The sequence below is a fragment of the Oncorhynchus tshawytscha genome, linkage group LG13 (assembly GCF_018296145.1).
Source record: "Oncorhynchus tshawytscha isolate Ot180627B linkage group LG13, Otsh_v2.0, whole genome shotgun sequence".
NCBI lineage: Eukaryota > Metazoa > Chordata > Actinopteri > Salmoniformes > Salmonidae > Oncorhynchus > Oncorhynchus tshawytscha.
The window spans coordinates 62,131,110-62,148,248 of record NC_056441.1 but is presented as its reverse complement, the minus strand read 5'-3'; the positions used below and the strand labels follow the sequence as shown (position 1 = coordinate 62,148,248).

General features: G+C 47.8%; 1 protein-coding gene across 1 annotated transcript in view; it reads right to left on the bottom strand.

The window, feature by feature from the left end:
* The window catches only part of LOC112234724 (complement C4-B-like), a 43,094-nt gene that overhangs the window by 1,543 nt on the left and 24,412 nt on the right, over nt 1-17,139 (bottom strand). The window contains exons 29-39 of the mRNA XM_024402991.2: nt 7,315-7,470; nt 7,172-7,231; nt 6,970-7,063; nt 6,662-6,845; nt 5,232-5,319; nt 2,109-2,183; nt 1,843-1,945; nt 1,564-1,653; nt 1,359-1,451; nt 1,188-1,271; nt 849-990 (exon numbers count right to left, since the gene is read on the bottom strand). Of these exons, the coding sequence (XP_024258759.2) occupies nt 849-990; nt 1,188-1,271; nt 1,359-1,451; nt 1,564-1,653; nt 1,843-1,945; nt 2,109-2,183; nt 5,232-5,319; nt 6,662-6,845; nt 6,970-7,063; nt 7,172-7,231; nt 7,315-7,470 (1,169 nt within the window). The remainder of the gene's footprint in view (nt 1-848; nt 991-1,187; nt 1,272-1,358; nt 1,452-1,563; nt 1,654-1,842; nt 1,946-2,108; nt 2,184-5,231; nt 5,320-6,661; nt 6,846-6,969; nt 7,064-7,171; nt 7,232-7,314; nt 7,471-17,139) is intronic.

The following is a 17,139-nucleotide window of genomic DNA, read 5'->3' as shown; positions in this document are numbered from 1 at the left end:
GGTGGACAACATTTATTTATAGGGGCCTGGGGTGGACAACATTTGGTTATAGGGGCCTGGGGTGGACAACATTTTAGTTATAGGGGCCTGGGGTAGACAACATTTAGTTATACAGGCATGGGGTAGACAACATTTAGTTATACAGGCATGGGTAGGACGACATTTAGTTATAGGGGCCTGGGGTCGACAACATTGGAGTCTCTCACTCAAACTGCACTGGAATAGTCTCCTATTCTACACTGTACATATACTTTACATTTCCCAAAAGAGAAATCACAATCTATGGCCCAAATAGGTTACTTTTTACAGAATCTCAATTCAAAGATATCCTCTCTGCTGTCTTTCGTACCTGGTGATTCCATGTATTATATCAACACTGTCTTACAATATATTGACACACACAGTTAGTTGAAAAGGAAGACAGGGTGCCATTTGGGACACAATCTGTGGAAGCTACTGAGGGGAGGACGGCTCATAATAATGGCTGGAAAGAAACCATATGTTTGATACCATTCCACTGATTCCGCTCCAGCCATTACCACGAGCCCGTCCTCCCAATTAAGGTGCCACCAACCTCCTGTGCACCCTATTCCATAAATAGTTCACTCCTTTTGACCCTGGCTGTGACCCCACTCTTCAAGGGTGTCTCAGGAGTTGAGATATGCAAAAAGCGAATTTCCAAACTAATTTCTTACACACGTGTACATGTGAAATATAAACAACACTCAACTAATTTATTATTTTTATAACATGGTGCACTACTTTGACCAGAGCCCTATGAACCCTGGTTAAAAGTAGTGCACTATATAGGGAATAGGGTGCCATTTGGAACACATCCCATAACTTACTTCCCACTGTGGTCAGTGGTGTGAGAGATGGTCCCATCTCTCCCCATGATCAGGTAGTTACTGTCAGTCTTCATGTCAAACTCATCACAGGCTTTACGTTTGATCATGTCTCTCACTGCTCCAGTCTGCATCACGTCTTTACCTGGCATAGCAGAGAACCAGCACAAGAATAATGTCAAGGAAATTATACTTCCAGGAGAATGTGTGCGTACCAAATGGCACTCTTTTCTCTATAAAGTGTACTACTTTTGACCAGGGCCCTTCCAAAGTAGTGCACCATAGGAAATAGGGTGCCATTTGGGACGCACATTGTGAAGACCTGTAGAGCAGAGCACTCACCTGTCTGTAGGATTTTGGTCAGTATTGTGGTATAATGTTTAAAAACTCCGTCGTCGGATGAGTTGACAATCTTGACGACGTAAACTGTCAGAAGGACAACAAGATGGTGTTAGTACCGACTACAGCACATTAGATTTATTTTGAATATTTGGGTTAGAGGTATAAACTCACCATAATTCGCAACAGGAGAGAAACAAGCAAAGGTTCTGCGAGTCTCTTTCTCCATTTGTTTACTGTAAGTGACTCTCTTCTTTGGGCAGTCACCTGAGACAAAGCAAATAAAAATACATACACAATAGTTCACAATATAACTGATATATTGTGAACTAAATATATATTCTGTCCAGACAATACAAGCTGTATGGAGTGCACATACCCTCTGCACAGGAGCACACATTGTCCTGACAGATCTTGGAAATCATGTTGCTCTTCTGCGGTGCGCTGTAGAACACAGTGCATCTCCTCTCTGTCGGGACATAGTTCAGCATTAGTCACTCAGACGATGGCTGTGTCCCATACGGCATCCTATTCTCTTTATTGTGCACTACATTTGACCAGGGCCTAAAGCCTCACCAGGCTGCACCAGCCCCATGGACCTTCCAGATACCTTACAACAACAGACATAACATACCCTAAACTAAAGATGGTGGTATACCTGGGTTGTAGTAGTCATAGACCACAGCAGCAGCGGGCTGCACCAGGCCCATGGGACTGATCTGTTTGGCCCGGAACGCTACACACTGTGGTTCCTCTGTGATCTGGAGCACATAACGACAATACAACGTCAGAGGCAAGAGAGGACGGCATTGGCGAGAACACGAGGTCTCAAGATCTAACTTTTGTGATTCAATTTATATGAGTGGTACAGTAGTCATAGCTGATACTCATTGACGTCATGGCTTTGGATACAAGAGGTCTTACCTTAGCGAAGTAGAGGAACACTTTATTTGGGGCGATGTCATAATGGTCAATGTACTTCTCAGTACCCTTTACATTCTAGAGAAGAGGAAAATAAAAAGATGTCCAATTCCATAGTCTGACTGACAACATGTCACTAGACAGGTTTCCATTGACCTAGGTTGTCGCGCGCGATATGTTTAATGGAAACAGCAGATATGAGAAATGTTCTAAAGATCGAAAACATATTTATCTGTTCGACAGGGGTGGATTTCTTTTGTCAAACTTTCTTTATTGCGACAAATGATGATGGAAACTGTGTTTTTAGAAGAAATGACATTTGCCAAATCATTTTGATGGTGCACGGGACATGTGATTTCACCGTGTAAATGTAAAGCTATTTATATACAAATATTCTTTCTTTGCAGGACAAGGAGGGTCCTGACTTTTAAGAATGCCTGAATTGCTTTTCCGATTGGCTGGCAAGTTTCACCATCCAATTAGGTCAGATCTACAGGAGTGCAAGGTTCACCATGTCACGGACCGTGGCAATACGTTGGCACAGGAGAATTATTAGAATATGGCAAATATTTTTTCATTATTGCATTCTATCCATACTGGCTTTCGCAGGCTACCTGAGACATGAAACAGAGAGGTGGGAGGGCAGACAGGCTACCTGAGACATGAAACAGACAGGCTACCTGAGACATGAAAGAGAGGTGGGAGGGCAGACAGGCTACCTGAGACATGAAACAGAGAGGTGGGAGGGCAGACAGGCTACCTGAGACATGAAACAGAGAGGTGGGAGGGCAGACAGGCTACCTGAGACATGAAACGGAGAGGTGGGAGGGCAGACAGGCTACCTGAGACATGAAACAGAGAGGTGGGAGGGCAGACAGGCTACCTGAGACATGAAACAGAGAGGTGGGAGGGCAGACAGGCTACCTGAGACATGAAACAGAGAGGTGGGAGGGCAGACAGGCTACCTGAGACATGAAACAGAGAGGTGGGAGGGCAGACAGGCTACCTGAGACATGAAACAGAGAGGTGGGAGGGCAGACAGGCTACCTGAGACATGAAACAGAGAGGTGGGAGGGCAGACAGGCTACCTGAGACATGAAACGGAGAGGTGGGAGGGCAGACAGGCTACCTGAGACATGAAACGGAGAGGTGGGAGGGCAGACAGGCTACCTGAGACATGAAACGGAGAGGTGGGAGGGCAGACAGGCTACCTGAGACATGAAACAGAGAGGTGGGAGGGCTACCTGAGACATGAAGACAGGCTACCTGAGACATGAAACAGAGAGGTGGGAGGGCAGACAGGCTACCTGAGACATGAAACAGAGAGGTGGGAGGGCAGACAGGCTACCTGAGACATGAAAGAGAGAGGTGGGAGGGCAGACAGGCTACCTGAGACATGAAACAGAGAGGTGGGAGGGCAGACAGGCCACCTGAGACATGAAACAGAGAGGTGGGAGGGCAGACAGGCTACCTGAGACATGAAACAGAGAGGTGGGAGGGCAGACAGGCTACCTGAGACATGAAACAGAGAGGTGGGAGGGCAGACAGGCTACCTGAGACATGAAACAGAGAGGTGGGAGGGCAGACAGGCTACCTGAGACATGAAACAGAGAGGTGGGAGGGCAGACAGGCTACCTGAGACATGAAACAGAGAGGTGGGAGGGCAGACAGGCTACCTGAGACATGAAACAGAGAGGTGGGAGGGCATACAGGCTACCTGAGACATGAAACAGAGAGGTGGGAGGGCATACAGGCTACCTGAGACATGAAACAGAGAGGTGGGAGGGCAGACAGGCTACCTGAGACATGAAACAGAGAGGTGGGAGGGCATACAGGCTACCTGAGACATGAAACAGAGAGGTGGGAGGGCAGACAGGCTACCTGAGACATGAAACAGAGAGGTGGGAGGGCAGACAGGCTACCTGAGACATGAAACAGAGAGGTGGGAGGGCAGACAGGCTACCTGAGACATGAAACAGAGAGGTGGGAGGGCAGACAGGCTACCTGAGACATGAAACAGAGAGGTGGGAGGGCAGACAGGCTACCTGAGACATGAAACAGAGAGGTGGGAGGGCAGACAGTGGGAGGAGACATGACAGAGAGGTGGGAGGGCAGACAGGCTACCTGAGACATGAAACAGAGAGGTGGGAGGGCAGACAGGCTACCTGAGACATGAAACAGAGAGGTGGGAGGGCAGACAGGCTACCTGAGACATGACAGAGAGGTGGGAGGGCAGACAGGCTACCTGAGACATGACAGAGAGGTGGGAGGGCAGACAGGCTACCTGAGACATGACAGAGAGGTGGGAGGGCAGATAGGCTACCTGAGACATGACAGAGAGGTGGGAGGGCAGACAGGCTACCTGAGACATGAAACAGATAGGTGGGAGGACATACAGGCTACCTGAGACCTGAAACAGAGAGGTGGGAGGGCAGACAGGCTACCTGAGACATGAAACAGAGAGGTGGGAGGGCAGACAGGCTACCTGAGACATGACAGAGAGGTGGGAGGGCAGACAGGCTACCTGAGACATGAAACAGAGAGGTGGGAGGGCAGACAGGCTGTTGCCATATTTATTATTGTGCAATTTGCCTAAATGGGTAATAGAAACACTTCAACCACTAGATTTAATTAGTTTAGCTGTGGCGTCATTAAGTCACGCTGTTTTTATCTTCACAATAAACGCACCCTAGCAGGCAATTGTCTGATATATTTTATTGTTAGTAAAGTTAATGGAAACAGCTAGTGTGAATGGCTAAAATGTGTTTTCTTCCCGGAACCAATTCTGCCATTTCAAAGGAGGGTCGCAATAACTGTGGTATATGGTTGTTTTTTCCTTTTGGATTCTGTCCATAGTGTTGAAGATCCGCACTACAGCGCCACTGAAATGTAAAGGTAATTTCCGATTGAGCAGTCAAATGCAGCATTTACCATGAATGCAGTCTCAGTGAACACGGAAACATTGACTTTAAATTTAAATTGTGCTGTAGTGCTGATCTTCAGCTGATCTTCAGCACTACGGATTGAATCGAGCCCATAGATGAATGCACTGACTGTGGATAAAAGTGCCTGCTAAATAACAACAAAAAAGAATGTAAATCAATGTCAAATGTAGGCCTACTGTACCTCCTCCAGATCCTGCATGTTAGGTTTGAGTCCACTGAGAAGGGAGATGTCCACGATGACCATGCCTGTAGAATTACCACTGGCCAGTCTGTAGGAGAGGAGAGGAGAGGAGAGATAGAACCATGTCTCCACAAATCCCACCCCATGCATGCACACACACACACACACACACATACAATATACAGTGGGGCAAAAAAAGTATTTAGTCAGCCACCAATTGTGCAAGGTCTCCCACTTAAAAAGATGAGAGAGGCCTGTAATTTTCATCATAGGTACACTTCAACTATGACAGACAAAATGAGAAGAAAAAAAATCCAGAAAATTTTTAATGAATTTATTTGCAAATTATGGTGGAAAATAAGTATTTGGTCACCTACAAACAGGCAAGATTTCTGGCTCTCACAGACCTGTAACTTCTTCTTTAAGAGGCTCCTCTGTCCTCCACTCGTTACCTGAATTAATGGCACCTGTTTGAACTTGTTATCAGTATAAAAGACACCTGTCCACAACCTCAAACAGTCACACTCCAAACTCCACTATGGCCAAGACCAAAGAGCTGTCAAAGGACACCAGAAACAAAATTGTAGACCTGCACCAGGCTGGGAAGACTGCATCTGCAATTGGTAAGCAGCTTGGTTTGAATAAATCAATTGTGGGGGCAATTATTAGGAAATGGAAGACATACAAGACCACTGATAATCTCCCTCGATCTGGGGCTCCACGCAAGATCTCACCCCGTGGGGTCAAAATGATCACAAGAACGGTGAGCAAAAATCCCAGAACCACACAGGGGGACCTAGTGAATGACTTGTAGAGAGCTGGGACCAAACTAACAAAGCCTACCATCAGCAAGGGCATTGAAGATTAAACGTGGCTGGGTCTTTCAGCATGACAATAATCCCAAACACACCGCCCGGGCAACGAAGGAGGGGCTTCGTAAGAATCATTTCAAGGTCCTGGAGTGGCCTAGCCAGTCTCCAGATCTCAACCCCATAGAAAATCTTTGGAGGGAGTTGAAAGTCCGTGTTGCCCAGCAACAGCCCCAAAACATCACTGCTCTAGAGGATATCTGCATGGAGGAATGGGCCAAAATACCAGCAACAGTGTGTGAAAACCTTGTGAAGACTTACAGAAAATGTTTGACCTCTGTCATTGCCAACAAAGGGTATATAAAAGTATTGAGATACACTTAATATTGACCAAATACTTATTTTCCACCCTAATTTGCAAATAAATTCATTAAAAATCCTACAATGTGATTTTCTGGATTTTTTTTTTTCTCATTTTGTCTGTCATAGTTGAAGTGTACCTATGATGACAATTACAGGCCTCTCTCATCTTTTTAAGTGGGAGAACTTGCGCACTTGGTGGCTGACTAAATATTTTTTTTGCCCCACTGTATACGCACAGACACACATCGATGTACTCACCCCACACACACAGTGTAGACTAGGGACTTCTCCCTCTCCTCATCCTCCTGTGGGGCATGTCTCTTCCTGCGTGTGCGCAGGTCAAACCATTCTACCCTGCTCATGGGCTCATCACTAGGGTTCCCGTCCCCTTCAGACTCATAGTTATAATAGTCGTCTAGCTCAGGACCATCATCCGTGGTCTCTGTAACATTGCACATTATTCACCGTTACATATTTATACTGACAATGAATAGTGTTTTATATTTTCAAGCAGCACTCCAGCAAATGTGTTTCGTGTTTATAGATGCATTCTGACTGAAACTTACTTCTGTACTTAACCTCTCCCTCCACCGAGACTTTGAGACTGTAGAAATCACAGAACAAGTCCTTCTTCTCCAGAGTTCTGTAGGTCTGGACCACCTGATGACATATAACAAGCACTGTGGACACTTCCACAGATTCAGACAGCCTTACAATGTTAGAATCATCATCACTTACTTTTCAGATTCATTTACTGAATTTACTTACAGATAAGGTCCCGTTTCCCTTCCCCATTGTGGTAATAGTGATCGGGCTTCCTGGGTTCACCTGACCAGACAAACCAGACAGATGTAAAAGAGCATTTGAGAAAGGAAATCATAGTACTGCTGGAATTCTAAACTCAATCTCACCTGGAAGGCTGATAGGGTCAGGGCATTATGTTTCGTAAGATGAATTCCCTGCTTTCGGCCGTTTTGGTGACACATCTCAACATTAAGATCCAAGTCTTCAACATCATTTTCCAGGATGCTGTACTTAGCTAGAGCCTCAAGAGCTACAACTGTATCCTGTTGGAAAGAGAGAGAGATATAGAAAGTGGGAGAGAGAGAGCAAAAGAGAGTAGAAGAGAAAGAGGGGGAGACAGAGAGCAAAAGAGGCATAAAGAGGTATAAAAAGAGGGAAAGAGTGAGAGGGGGAGAGAGAAAGAGCGTGAGAGAGAGAAAGAGGGAAAGAGAGAAAGAGGGAAAGAGAAAGAGAGAAAGAGCAAGCGAGGGAGAGAGAAAGAGCGTGAGAGAGAGAAAGAGGGAAAGAGAAAGAGAGGGAAAGAGTGAGAGGGAAAGTGAGAAAGAGCAAGTGAGGGAGAGAGAAAGAGCGTGAGAGAGAGAAAGAGGGAAAGAGAAAGAGAGGGAAAGAGTGAGAGGGAAAGAAGGAAAGAGAAAGAGGGAAAGAGTGAGAGCAAGCGAGGGAGAGAGAAAGAGGGAAAGAGAAAGAGAGGGAAAGAAAGAGAGAGCGCGAGGGAAAGAGAGAGAGAACGAGAGAGAGGGAAAGAGGCAGAAAGAGAGAGGCAGGATGAGAGAGAGAAAAAAAGAGAGTGATTTGCACATTGTTACAACACTGTACATAGCCAATAATATAACATTTGAGTGTAATGTTCATTTTTTATTGTTTATTTCCCTTTTGTTTCTTGTCAATTTCACTTGCTTTGGCAAAGTAAACATATGTTTCCCATGCCAATAAGCCCTTTGAATTGAGAGAGAGACAGCGAGAGAGAGACAACTTCAACAATATAAAAAGCAAGAACAGGAGAAGAACAGAGCACAAGAGGAGAGGATCAGACTGCTGGAGGAGAGGTTGAGGGGGATGGCGTGTGACAGAGAACAACCCACTAGAGAGGTGGCCACCCCCACAGAGAAGCCAGCAGAACAGCTCACCTCAGTTCCCGACAAAAGTCTCGACACCACAGCAGAACGGTCCACACCAGACCCTGACCATAGCGTCGACATCACAGAAGAACAGACAAATGAAGAACCCCAAGCCCAGGGTCTCTCACCCCCTCTGAGCCACCCTGATAGCCCTCCTGACAACACCCCCCCACTGAGGACATGCACAAGACACAGATTGTACTCCTTATGGACTCAAATGGGAAATATATACAAGAAAAAAGTGTCTAAACTCTGGTGTCCAAACACCCAGCGCGCCCTGGACCTTCTGTCTGAGGACCAAATAGGTTCACCTAGCCAGATAATAATACACACAGGCACAAACGACCTGAGAACACAGCAGGAAAGTGTGGTCACAGCACTGAAGGGAGTGATTGAAAAGCTTCATCTACTTTCCCCAATGCACAAGTGACTATCTCCACCCTGCTACCACAAAAATACTTCCGCCCTGCTACCATACAGCGGGTAAACACAAGTATTTCCTGTGACTGTGCCTCAAAACCATATTTTTTCCTGGCCCACCACTCCACCCTAGACTTGAACAGCCTCTATGACCAGGTCCACCTATACAAGGCAGCAGTGCCCACCTTCACCCGGACCCTAAAGGACATTGCTCTCAAACGTAGCCCCAACCCTTCACACAGGAGCAACAGATCAATAGACAGCCCGTCCAGACCAGCGAGAGACACCCCTCCACCCCCCGGACCTGCACATAGAGGACCCATGCCGAGAGTGTCACGCCCTGGTCAAAGTATTTTGCGTTTATCTTTATGTATTTGGTCAGGCCAGGGTGTGGCATGGGGTTTTTGTAATTGTGGTGTGTTTGTCTTGGGGTTTTGGTGGTGGTATTGGGATTGTAGCTTAGTGGGTTGTCTAGCAAGGTCTATGGCTGTCTGGAGTGGTTCTCAATCAGAGGCAGGTGCTTATCGTTGTCTCTGATTGGGAACCATATTTAGGCAGCCATATTCTTTGAGTTTGTCGTGGGTGATTGTCCTTAGTGTCCTATGTGTACTCTCTGTTAGTTTGCACCAGATAGGCTGTTTCGGTTTCGTTTATTGTTTTGTGTAGTGTTCGTGTTTTCTTTGTTGTATTAAACATGGATCGCAATCGACACGCTGCAGTTTGGTCCGACTCTCCTTCATCACCACTAGAAAACCGTTACAGAATCACCCACCACCAACGGACCAAGCGGCGTGTCAACAGGCAGGAGCAGCCGAAAAAGGAGATGCTCAACAAGGATTTCTGGTCATGGGAGGAGATCTTCGACGGGAGAGGACCCTGGGCTAAACCAGGGGAGTGTAGCCGCCCAAAGGAGCAACAGGAGAAGAGGCAACAGAGGCAGCAGCAGCAGGAGCAGCAGCAGCTACAGTGGGAGAGGTTGCACCACCTGGAGATATGGACATGGGAGGAGGAATTGGACGGTAAAGGACCCTGGAATGAGCCTGGAGATTATTGTCGCCCCAAAGCCGAGCTGGAGGCAGCAAAAGCAGAGAGGCGGCATTATGAGGAGCTAGCACGGCAGAGCGGATGGAAGCCCGAGAGTCAGCCCCAAAAATTTCTTGGGGGGCTCACAGGGAGTATGGCTATGCCAGGTAGGAGACCTGCGCAAACTCCCTGTGCTTACCGGGGGCTGGAGAGACCGGGCAGGCACCGTGTTATGCTGTGGAGCGCACGGTGTCTCCAGTGCGGGTGCACAGCCCGGTTCGGTATATTCCAGCTCCTCGTATCGGCCGGGCTAGAGTGGGCATCGAGCCAGGTAAGGTTGGGCAGGCTCGGTGCTCAAGAGCTCCAGTGCGCCTGCACGGTCCGGTCTATCCAGTACCACCTCCACACCCCAGCCCTCCGGTAGCAGCTCCCCGCACCAGGCTTCCTGTGCGTGTCCTCGATCCAGTACCACCAGTTCCAGCACCACGCACCAGGCCTTCAGTGTGCCTCGCCTGTTCAGCGCAGCCAGCGCTTTTCTCCTCTCCTGCGCTGCTGGAGTCTCCCGCCTGTTTAGCGCAGCCAGAGCCTTTCTCCTCTACAGCGCTATCGGAGCCTCCCGCCTGTTCAGCGCAGCCAGAGCCTTCCTCCTCTACAGCGCTGCCGGAGCCTCCCGCCTGTTTAGCGCAGCCAGAGCCTTTCTCCTCTCCTGCGCTGCCGGAGCCTCCCGCCTGTTCAGCGCAGCCAGAGCTGCCAGTCTGCATGAAGCAGCCAGAGCTGTCAGTCTGCATGGAGCAGTCAGAGCTGTCAGTCCGCATGGAGCAGCCAGAGCTGTCAGTCTACATGAAGCAGCCCGAGCTGCCAGTCTGCATGAAGCAGCCAGTCTACATGGAGCAGCCAGAGCTGCCAGTCTGCATGAAGCAGCCCGAGCTGCCAGTCTGCATGAAGCAGTCAGTCCGCATGGAGCAGCCAGAGCTGTCAGTCTACATGAAGCAGCCCGAGCTGCCAGTCTGCATGAAGCAGCCAGTCTACATGGAGCAGCCAGAGCTGTCAGTCTACATGAAGCAGCCAGAGCTGCCAGTCTGCATGAAGCAGTCAGTCTACATGGAGCAGCCAGAGCTGTCAGTCCGCATGGAGCAGCCAGAGCTGTCAGTCTACATGAAGCAGCCCGAGCAGCCAGTCTGCATGAAGCAGCCAGTCTACATGGAGCAGCCAGAGCTGTCAGTCTGCATGAAGCAGCCAGAGCTGTCAGTCTGCATAGAGCAGCCAGTCTGCATGGAGCTGCCAGTCTGCATGGAGCTGCCAGTCTGCATGGAGCTGCCAGTCTGCAAGGAGCTGCCAGTCTGCACGGAGCTGTCAGTCTGCACGGAGCTGTCAGTCTGTAAGGAGCTGCCAGTCTGCAAGGAGTCAGCACGGAGCCGCCAGAGCGGTCAGTCTGTAAGAAGCCGCCAGAGCTGTCAGCCTATATGGAGCAGCTAGTGCCGCCAGTCTGCCCAGCGCCGCCAGTGCCCCCAGTCTGCCCAGCGTCGCCAGTCTGCCCAGCGCCGTCAGTCTGCCCAGCATCGCCAGTCGGCCCAGCACCGCCAGTCTGCCCAGCACCGCCAGTCTGCCCAGCGCCGCCAGTCTGCCCAGCATCGCCAGTCTGCCCAGCGCCGCCAGTCTGCCCAGCGCCGCCAGTCTGCCCAGCGCCGCCAGTCTGCCCAGCGCCGCCAGACTCTTCCAGATCTGCCAGTCAGCCAGACTCTTCCAGATCTGCCAGTCAGCCAGACTCTTCCAGATCTGCCAGTCAGCCAGACTCTTCCAGATCTGCCAGTCAACCAGACTCTTCCAGATCTGCCAGTCAACCAGACTCTTCCAGATCTGCCAGTCAACCAGACTCTTCCAGATCTGCCAGTCAACCAGACTCTTCCAGATCTGCCAGTCAACCAGACTCTTCCAGATCTGCTAGTCAGCCAGGATCTGCCAGTCAGCCAGGATCTGCTGAAACCACCAGCCAGCCAGGAGCTGGTAGATCTATCTACCTGCCTGAGCTTCCTCACTCCTGAGCTTCCTCTCACTCCTGAGCTTCCTCTCACTCCTGAGCTTCCTCTCACTCCTGAGCTTCCTCTCACTCCTGAGCTTCCTCTCACTCCTGAGCTTTCTCTCACTCCTGAGCTTTCTCTCACTCCCGAGCTTCCCCTCAGTCCCGAGCTGCCTCGGTCCCGAGCTGTCCTTCAGTCCCGATCTGCTCCTCAGTCCAGTGGGGTTCTGGGTGAGGACTACTAGGCCATGGTCGGCGGCGAGGGTGGACTATCCAGGGACGAAGGAAGAGGGGACTAAGACATTAAAGGAGTGGGGTCCACGTCCCGCGCCGGAGCCGCCACCATGGACAGACGCCCACCCGGACCCTCCCTATTGTTTTGAGGTGCGTTCGGGAGTCCGCACCTTAGGGGGGTTCTGTCACGCCCTGGTCAAAGTATTTTGTGTTTATCTTTATGTATTTGGTCAGGCCAGGGTGTGGCATGGGGTTTTTGTAATTGTGGTGTGTTTGTCTTGAGGTTTTGGTGGTGGTATTGGGATTGTAGCTTAGTGGGTTGTCTAGCAAGGTCTATGGCTGTCTGGAGTGGTTCTCAATCAGAGGCAGGTGCTTATCGTTGTCTCTGATTGGGAACCATATTTAGGCAGCCATATTCTTTGAGTTTGTCGTGGGTGATTGTCCTTAGTGTCCTATGTGTACTCTCTGTTAGTTTGCACCAGATAGGCTGTTTCGGTTTCGTTTATTGTTTTGTGTAGTGTTCGTGTTTTCTTTGTTGTATTAAACATGGATCGCAATCGACACGCTGCAGTTTGGTCCGACTCTCCTTCATCACCACTAGAAAACCGTTACAGAGAGGACCTACATCCAGACCAAATAAAATAAAATTTATTTATATAGCCCTTCGTACATTAGCTGATATCTCAAAGTGCTGTACAGAAACCCAGCCTAAAACCCCAAACAGCAAGCAATGCAGGTGTAGAAGCACGGTGGCTAGGAAAAACTCCCTAGAAAGGCCAAAACCTAGGAAGAAACCTAGAGAGGAACCAGGCTATGTGGGGTGGCCAGTCCTCTTCTGGCTGTGCCAGAACATGACAGAACATGGCCACATAACAGAACATGGCCAAGATGTTCATAAATGACCAGCATGGTCGTATAATAATAAGGCAGAACAGTTGAAACTGGAGCAGCAGCACGGTCAGATGGACTGGGGACAGCTAGGAGTCATCATGTCAGGTAGTCCTGGGGCATGGTCCTAGGGCTCAGGTCCTCCGAGAGAGAGAAAAAAAGAGAGAATTAGAGAGAGCATGTGGGGTGGCCAGTCCTCTTCTGGCTGTGCCGGGTGGAGATTATAACAGAATATGGCCAAGATGTTCAAATGTTCATAAATGACCAGCATGTTCGAATAATAAGAAGGCAGAACAGTTGAAACTGGAGCAGCAGCACGGCCAGGTGGACTGGGGACAGCAAGGAGTCATCATGTCAGGTAATCCTGGGGCATGGTCCTAGGGCTCAGGTCCTCCCAGAGAGAGAAAGAAAGAGAGAAGGAGAGAATTAGAGAACGCACACTTAGATTCACACAGGACACCGAATAGGACAGGAGAAGTACTCCAGATATAACAAACTGACCCTAGCCCCCCGACACATAAACTACTGCAGCATAAATACTGGAGGCTGAGACAGGAGGGGTCAGGAGACACTGTGGACCCATCCGAGGACACCCCCGGACAGGGCCAAACAGGAAGGATATAACCCCACCCACTTTGCCAAAGCACAGCCCCCACACCACTAGAGGGATATCAGACCACAACACCACCAGCCATACACACCCCCACCCCAACCAATCAACAACCCCCAAGTCAACCATGCCCACACCCCATTTAGGCCCCCTCAGATCAGACCTATGCCCATCCTGCCCACCCCATGCACCCCACCCCCGCAAAGAGGGCCTCAACATGGAAGTCACACATACGCCCAGGCCGTGAGTGTGTAAACAGGCCCAACCCAAACTCTTACACTAGCCCAAGCCAATGGCATGTACCAGATGCTCAGCAGGCTCTGTTCACACTTACTGGCCTGAGGCCAAACCACACGACCAACAACATTGGACACTTTATGGAACACAAAGCCTTCACTATCTCATCCTGGAATATCCAAGGCCTGAGGTCATCTGCCTTTGGCCTAAAGAGCAGGAACCTGGATTTCATCAAAGAAATCAGAAATACAGACATTGTCATCCCACAAGAAACCTGGTATAGAGGAGATGGACCCACAGGTTGCCCTCTTGGTTACAGAGAGCTGGTAGTCCCATCCACCAAACTACCAGGTGTGAAACAGGGAAGGGACTCAGTGGGCATTCTAATTTGGTATAGAGCAGACCTAACTCACTCCATTAAATTAATCCAAACAGAAACATTTTACATTTGGCTAGAAATTCAAAAGGAAATTATCTTAACAGAGAAAAATGTCCTCCTGTTTGCTACCTATATCCCTCCACTAGAATCACCATACTTTAATGACGACAACTTCTTAATCATGGAGGGGGAAATCAATCATTTTTCAGGCCCAGGGACATGTACTAGTCTATGGCGACCTAAATGCCAGAACCGGACAAGAACCTGACACCCTCAGCACACAGGGGGACAAACACCTGCCTGCAGGGGACAGCATTCCCTCCCCCATATGCCCCCCTAGGCACAGCTATGACAACATAACCAACAAAAACAGGTCACAACTCCTGCAACTCTGTCATACACTGGTGTAACAGTTTTCCTTCTCTTCTGAGGAGGAGTAGGAAAGATAGGACCAATGCGCAGCATGGTAAGTGTCCATATTTTAATGAAATATAACTGAACACTGAATACAAAAGAACAAGAGAAATAAATGAAAACGGAAAGAGTTCTGTATGGTAAAACACAGAAAACAACTACCCACCACCTATAGTGGGAAAATAGGCTGCCTAAGTATGGTTCTCAATCAGAGACAACGATGGACAGCTGCCTCTGATTGGGAACCATACCATGCCAAACACAGAAATACAAAACCTAGAATACACAACATAGAATGCCCACCCCAACTCACGCCCTGACCAAACTAAAACAGAGACATAAAAAAGGAACTAAGGTCAGGACGTGACAGCTGGGTATGTACATACCGTAATTTCCGGACTATAAGCCACTACTTTATCCCCACGCTTTGAACCTCGTGGTTTATACAATGACGCGGCTAATTTATGGATTTTTCCCGCTTTCACAAGATTCATGCCGCCAAAAAACTGAGCACCGTCACATAATGTCACGTAAATCGAGCGCGCTCAAACTTCCCATCATTCTGATTACGGTAGTCATTTTGTCACCCTCGTCATGGCAAAGACACGAAGAAATGCATATGATGCAGCTTTCAAGTTGAAGGCGATCGATCTGGCTGTTGGAAAAGGAAATAGAGCTGCTGACAGCGTGGAGCATTGTCAAAAAATCCACTATCATCAACGGGTTTCGAAAGGCTGGACTGCTGCGTGTTGAAGAGGGCAGCGATCCAACATCGGATGAAGCAATTCTGAGGCTATTCAACTCCGACACCGAAGGAGATGACTTCAGTGGTTTCAGTGCACAGGAGGAGGAAGATAGTGACCAATGACTTTCTTGGTAGGCTACTGTTTAATTACTGTTTAAGCCGTGTTTCGTTAAAGCCTATTTATTTTTGTTACAAGCCGTGTTTCGTTAAAGCCTATTTATTTTTGTTACAAGCCGTGTTTCGTTTAAAGGCTGTGTAAAGTTAATTTGTTTCAATGTACCGGTAGGCACCTGCTGCTTATAAATAAGACGCACGTGTCTATGTACAAAATACATATTTTTTAATAATTCAGTGGGTGCGGTTTATATTCAGGTGCGCTTAATAGGCCAGCAGTTACGGTAGTCAATGGTAGGCTTCGAGGGGACTCCTATGGTAGGTACACCTATAGCTCATCTCTTGGCAGTAGTACTGTATACTACTTTATCACTGAAATTAATCCAGAGTCCCTCAGAGCGTTCAGTCAGCACACTGACACCCCCATCAGCACAGCAAAATCACAATCTACATGAACAGAGAAATACTTAATGATGAGGCATCAAAGCCAAAGGAACTGAATAATATTAAGAAATGCTATAGATGGAAGGAAAGTAGTGTAGATGCTTACCAAAAAGCTATTAGGCAACAACAAATTCAATCAATTTTAGACAACTTCCTGGATAAAACGTTGCACTGTAATAGTGAAGGTGTAAACTTGGCAGTAGAAAATCTTAACAGTATATTTGACCTCAGCTTCCCTATCAAATCTAAAAATCTCAAATAGAAAACTGAAGAAAATGAACAACAATGACAAATGGTTTGATGAAGAATGCAAAAATCTAAGAAACATTGAGAAACCTGTCCAACCAAAAACATAAAGATTCGGAAAACCTGAGTCTATGCCTTCACTACGGTGAATCACTAAAACAATACAGAAATAGATGATGGAAAAATAAGGAACAGCACGTCAGAAATCAGCTCAATGTAATTGAAGAATCCATAGACTAAACACTTCTTGGAAAATTGGAAAACACTAAACAAACACAAAGAATTATCTTCCCAAAGTGGAGATTGAAGAACTGGTTTACCCATACATCTTTTTGGCTCTATAACAAAGAACAAAAAGCAAAAACATATACATGATCAAAGACATAATCAACTATTAAAGACTACAAGAACCCACTGGATTCTCCAATTACCTTGAATGAGCTACAGGACAAAATAAAAACCCTCCAACCCAAAATGGCATGTGGTGTTGATGGTATCCTCAATGAAATGATCAAATATACAGACAACAAATTCCAATTGGCTATACTAAAACTCTTTAACATCATCCTTAGCTCTGGCATCTTCCTCAATATTTGGAACCAAGGACTGATCACCCCAATCCACAAAAGTGGAGGCAAATTTGACCCCACTAACTACCGTGGGATATGCATCAACAGCAACCTTGGGAAAATCCTCTGCATTATCATTAACAGCAGACTCGTACATTTCCTCAGTGAAAAAAAATGTACTGAGCAAATGTACGGTAATTTGGTAAAAAGCCAATTTGACGACAGACCACGTATTCACCCTGCACACCCTAAATGACAAACAAACAAACCAAAACAAAGGCAAAGTCTTCTCATGCTTTGATGATTTCAAAAAAGCCTTAGACTCAATTTGGCACGAGGGTCTGCTATACAAATTGATGGAAAGTGGTGTTGCAGCTAAGCCCCACCCTCTTCAACATATATATTGGCGAGGGCACCCTACTAGAATCTGAAGTCAAATGTCTACTCTTTGCTGATGATCTGGTGCTTTTGTCA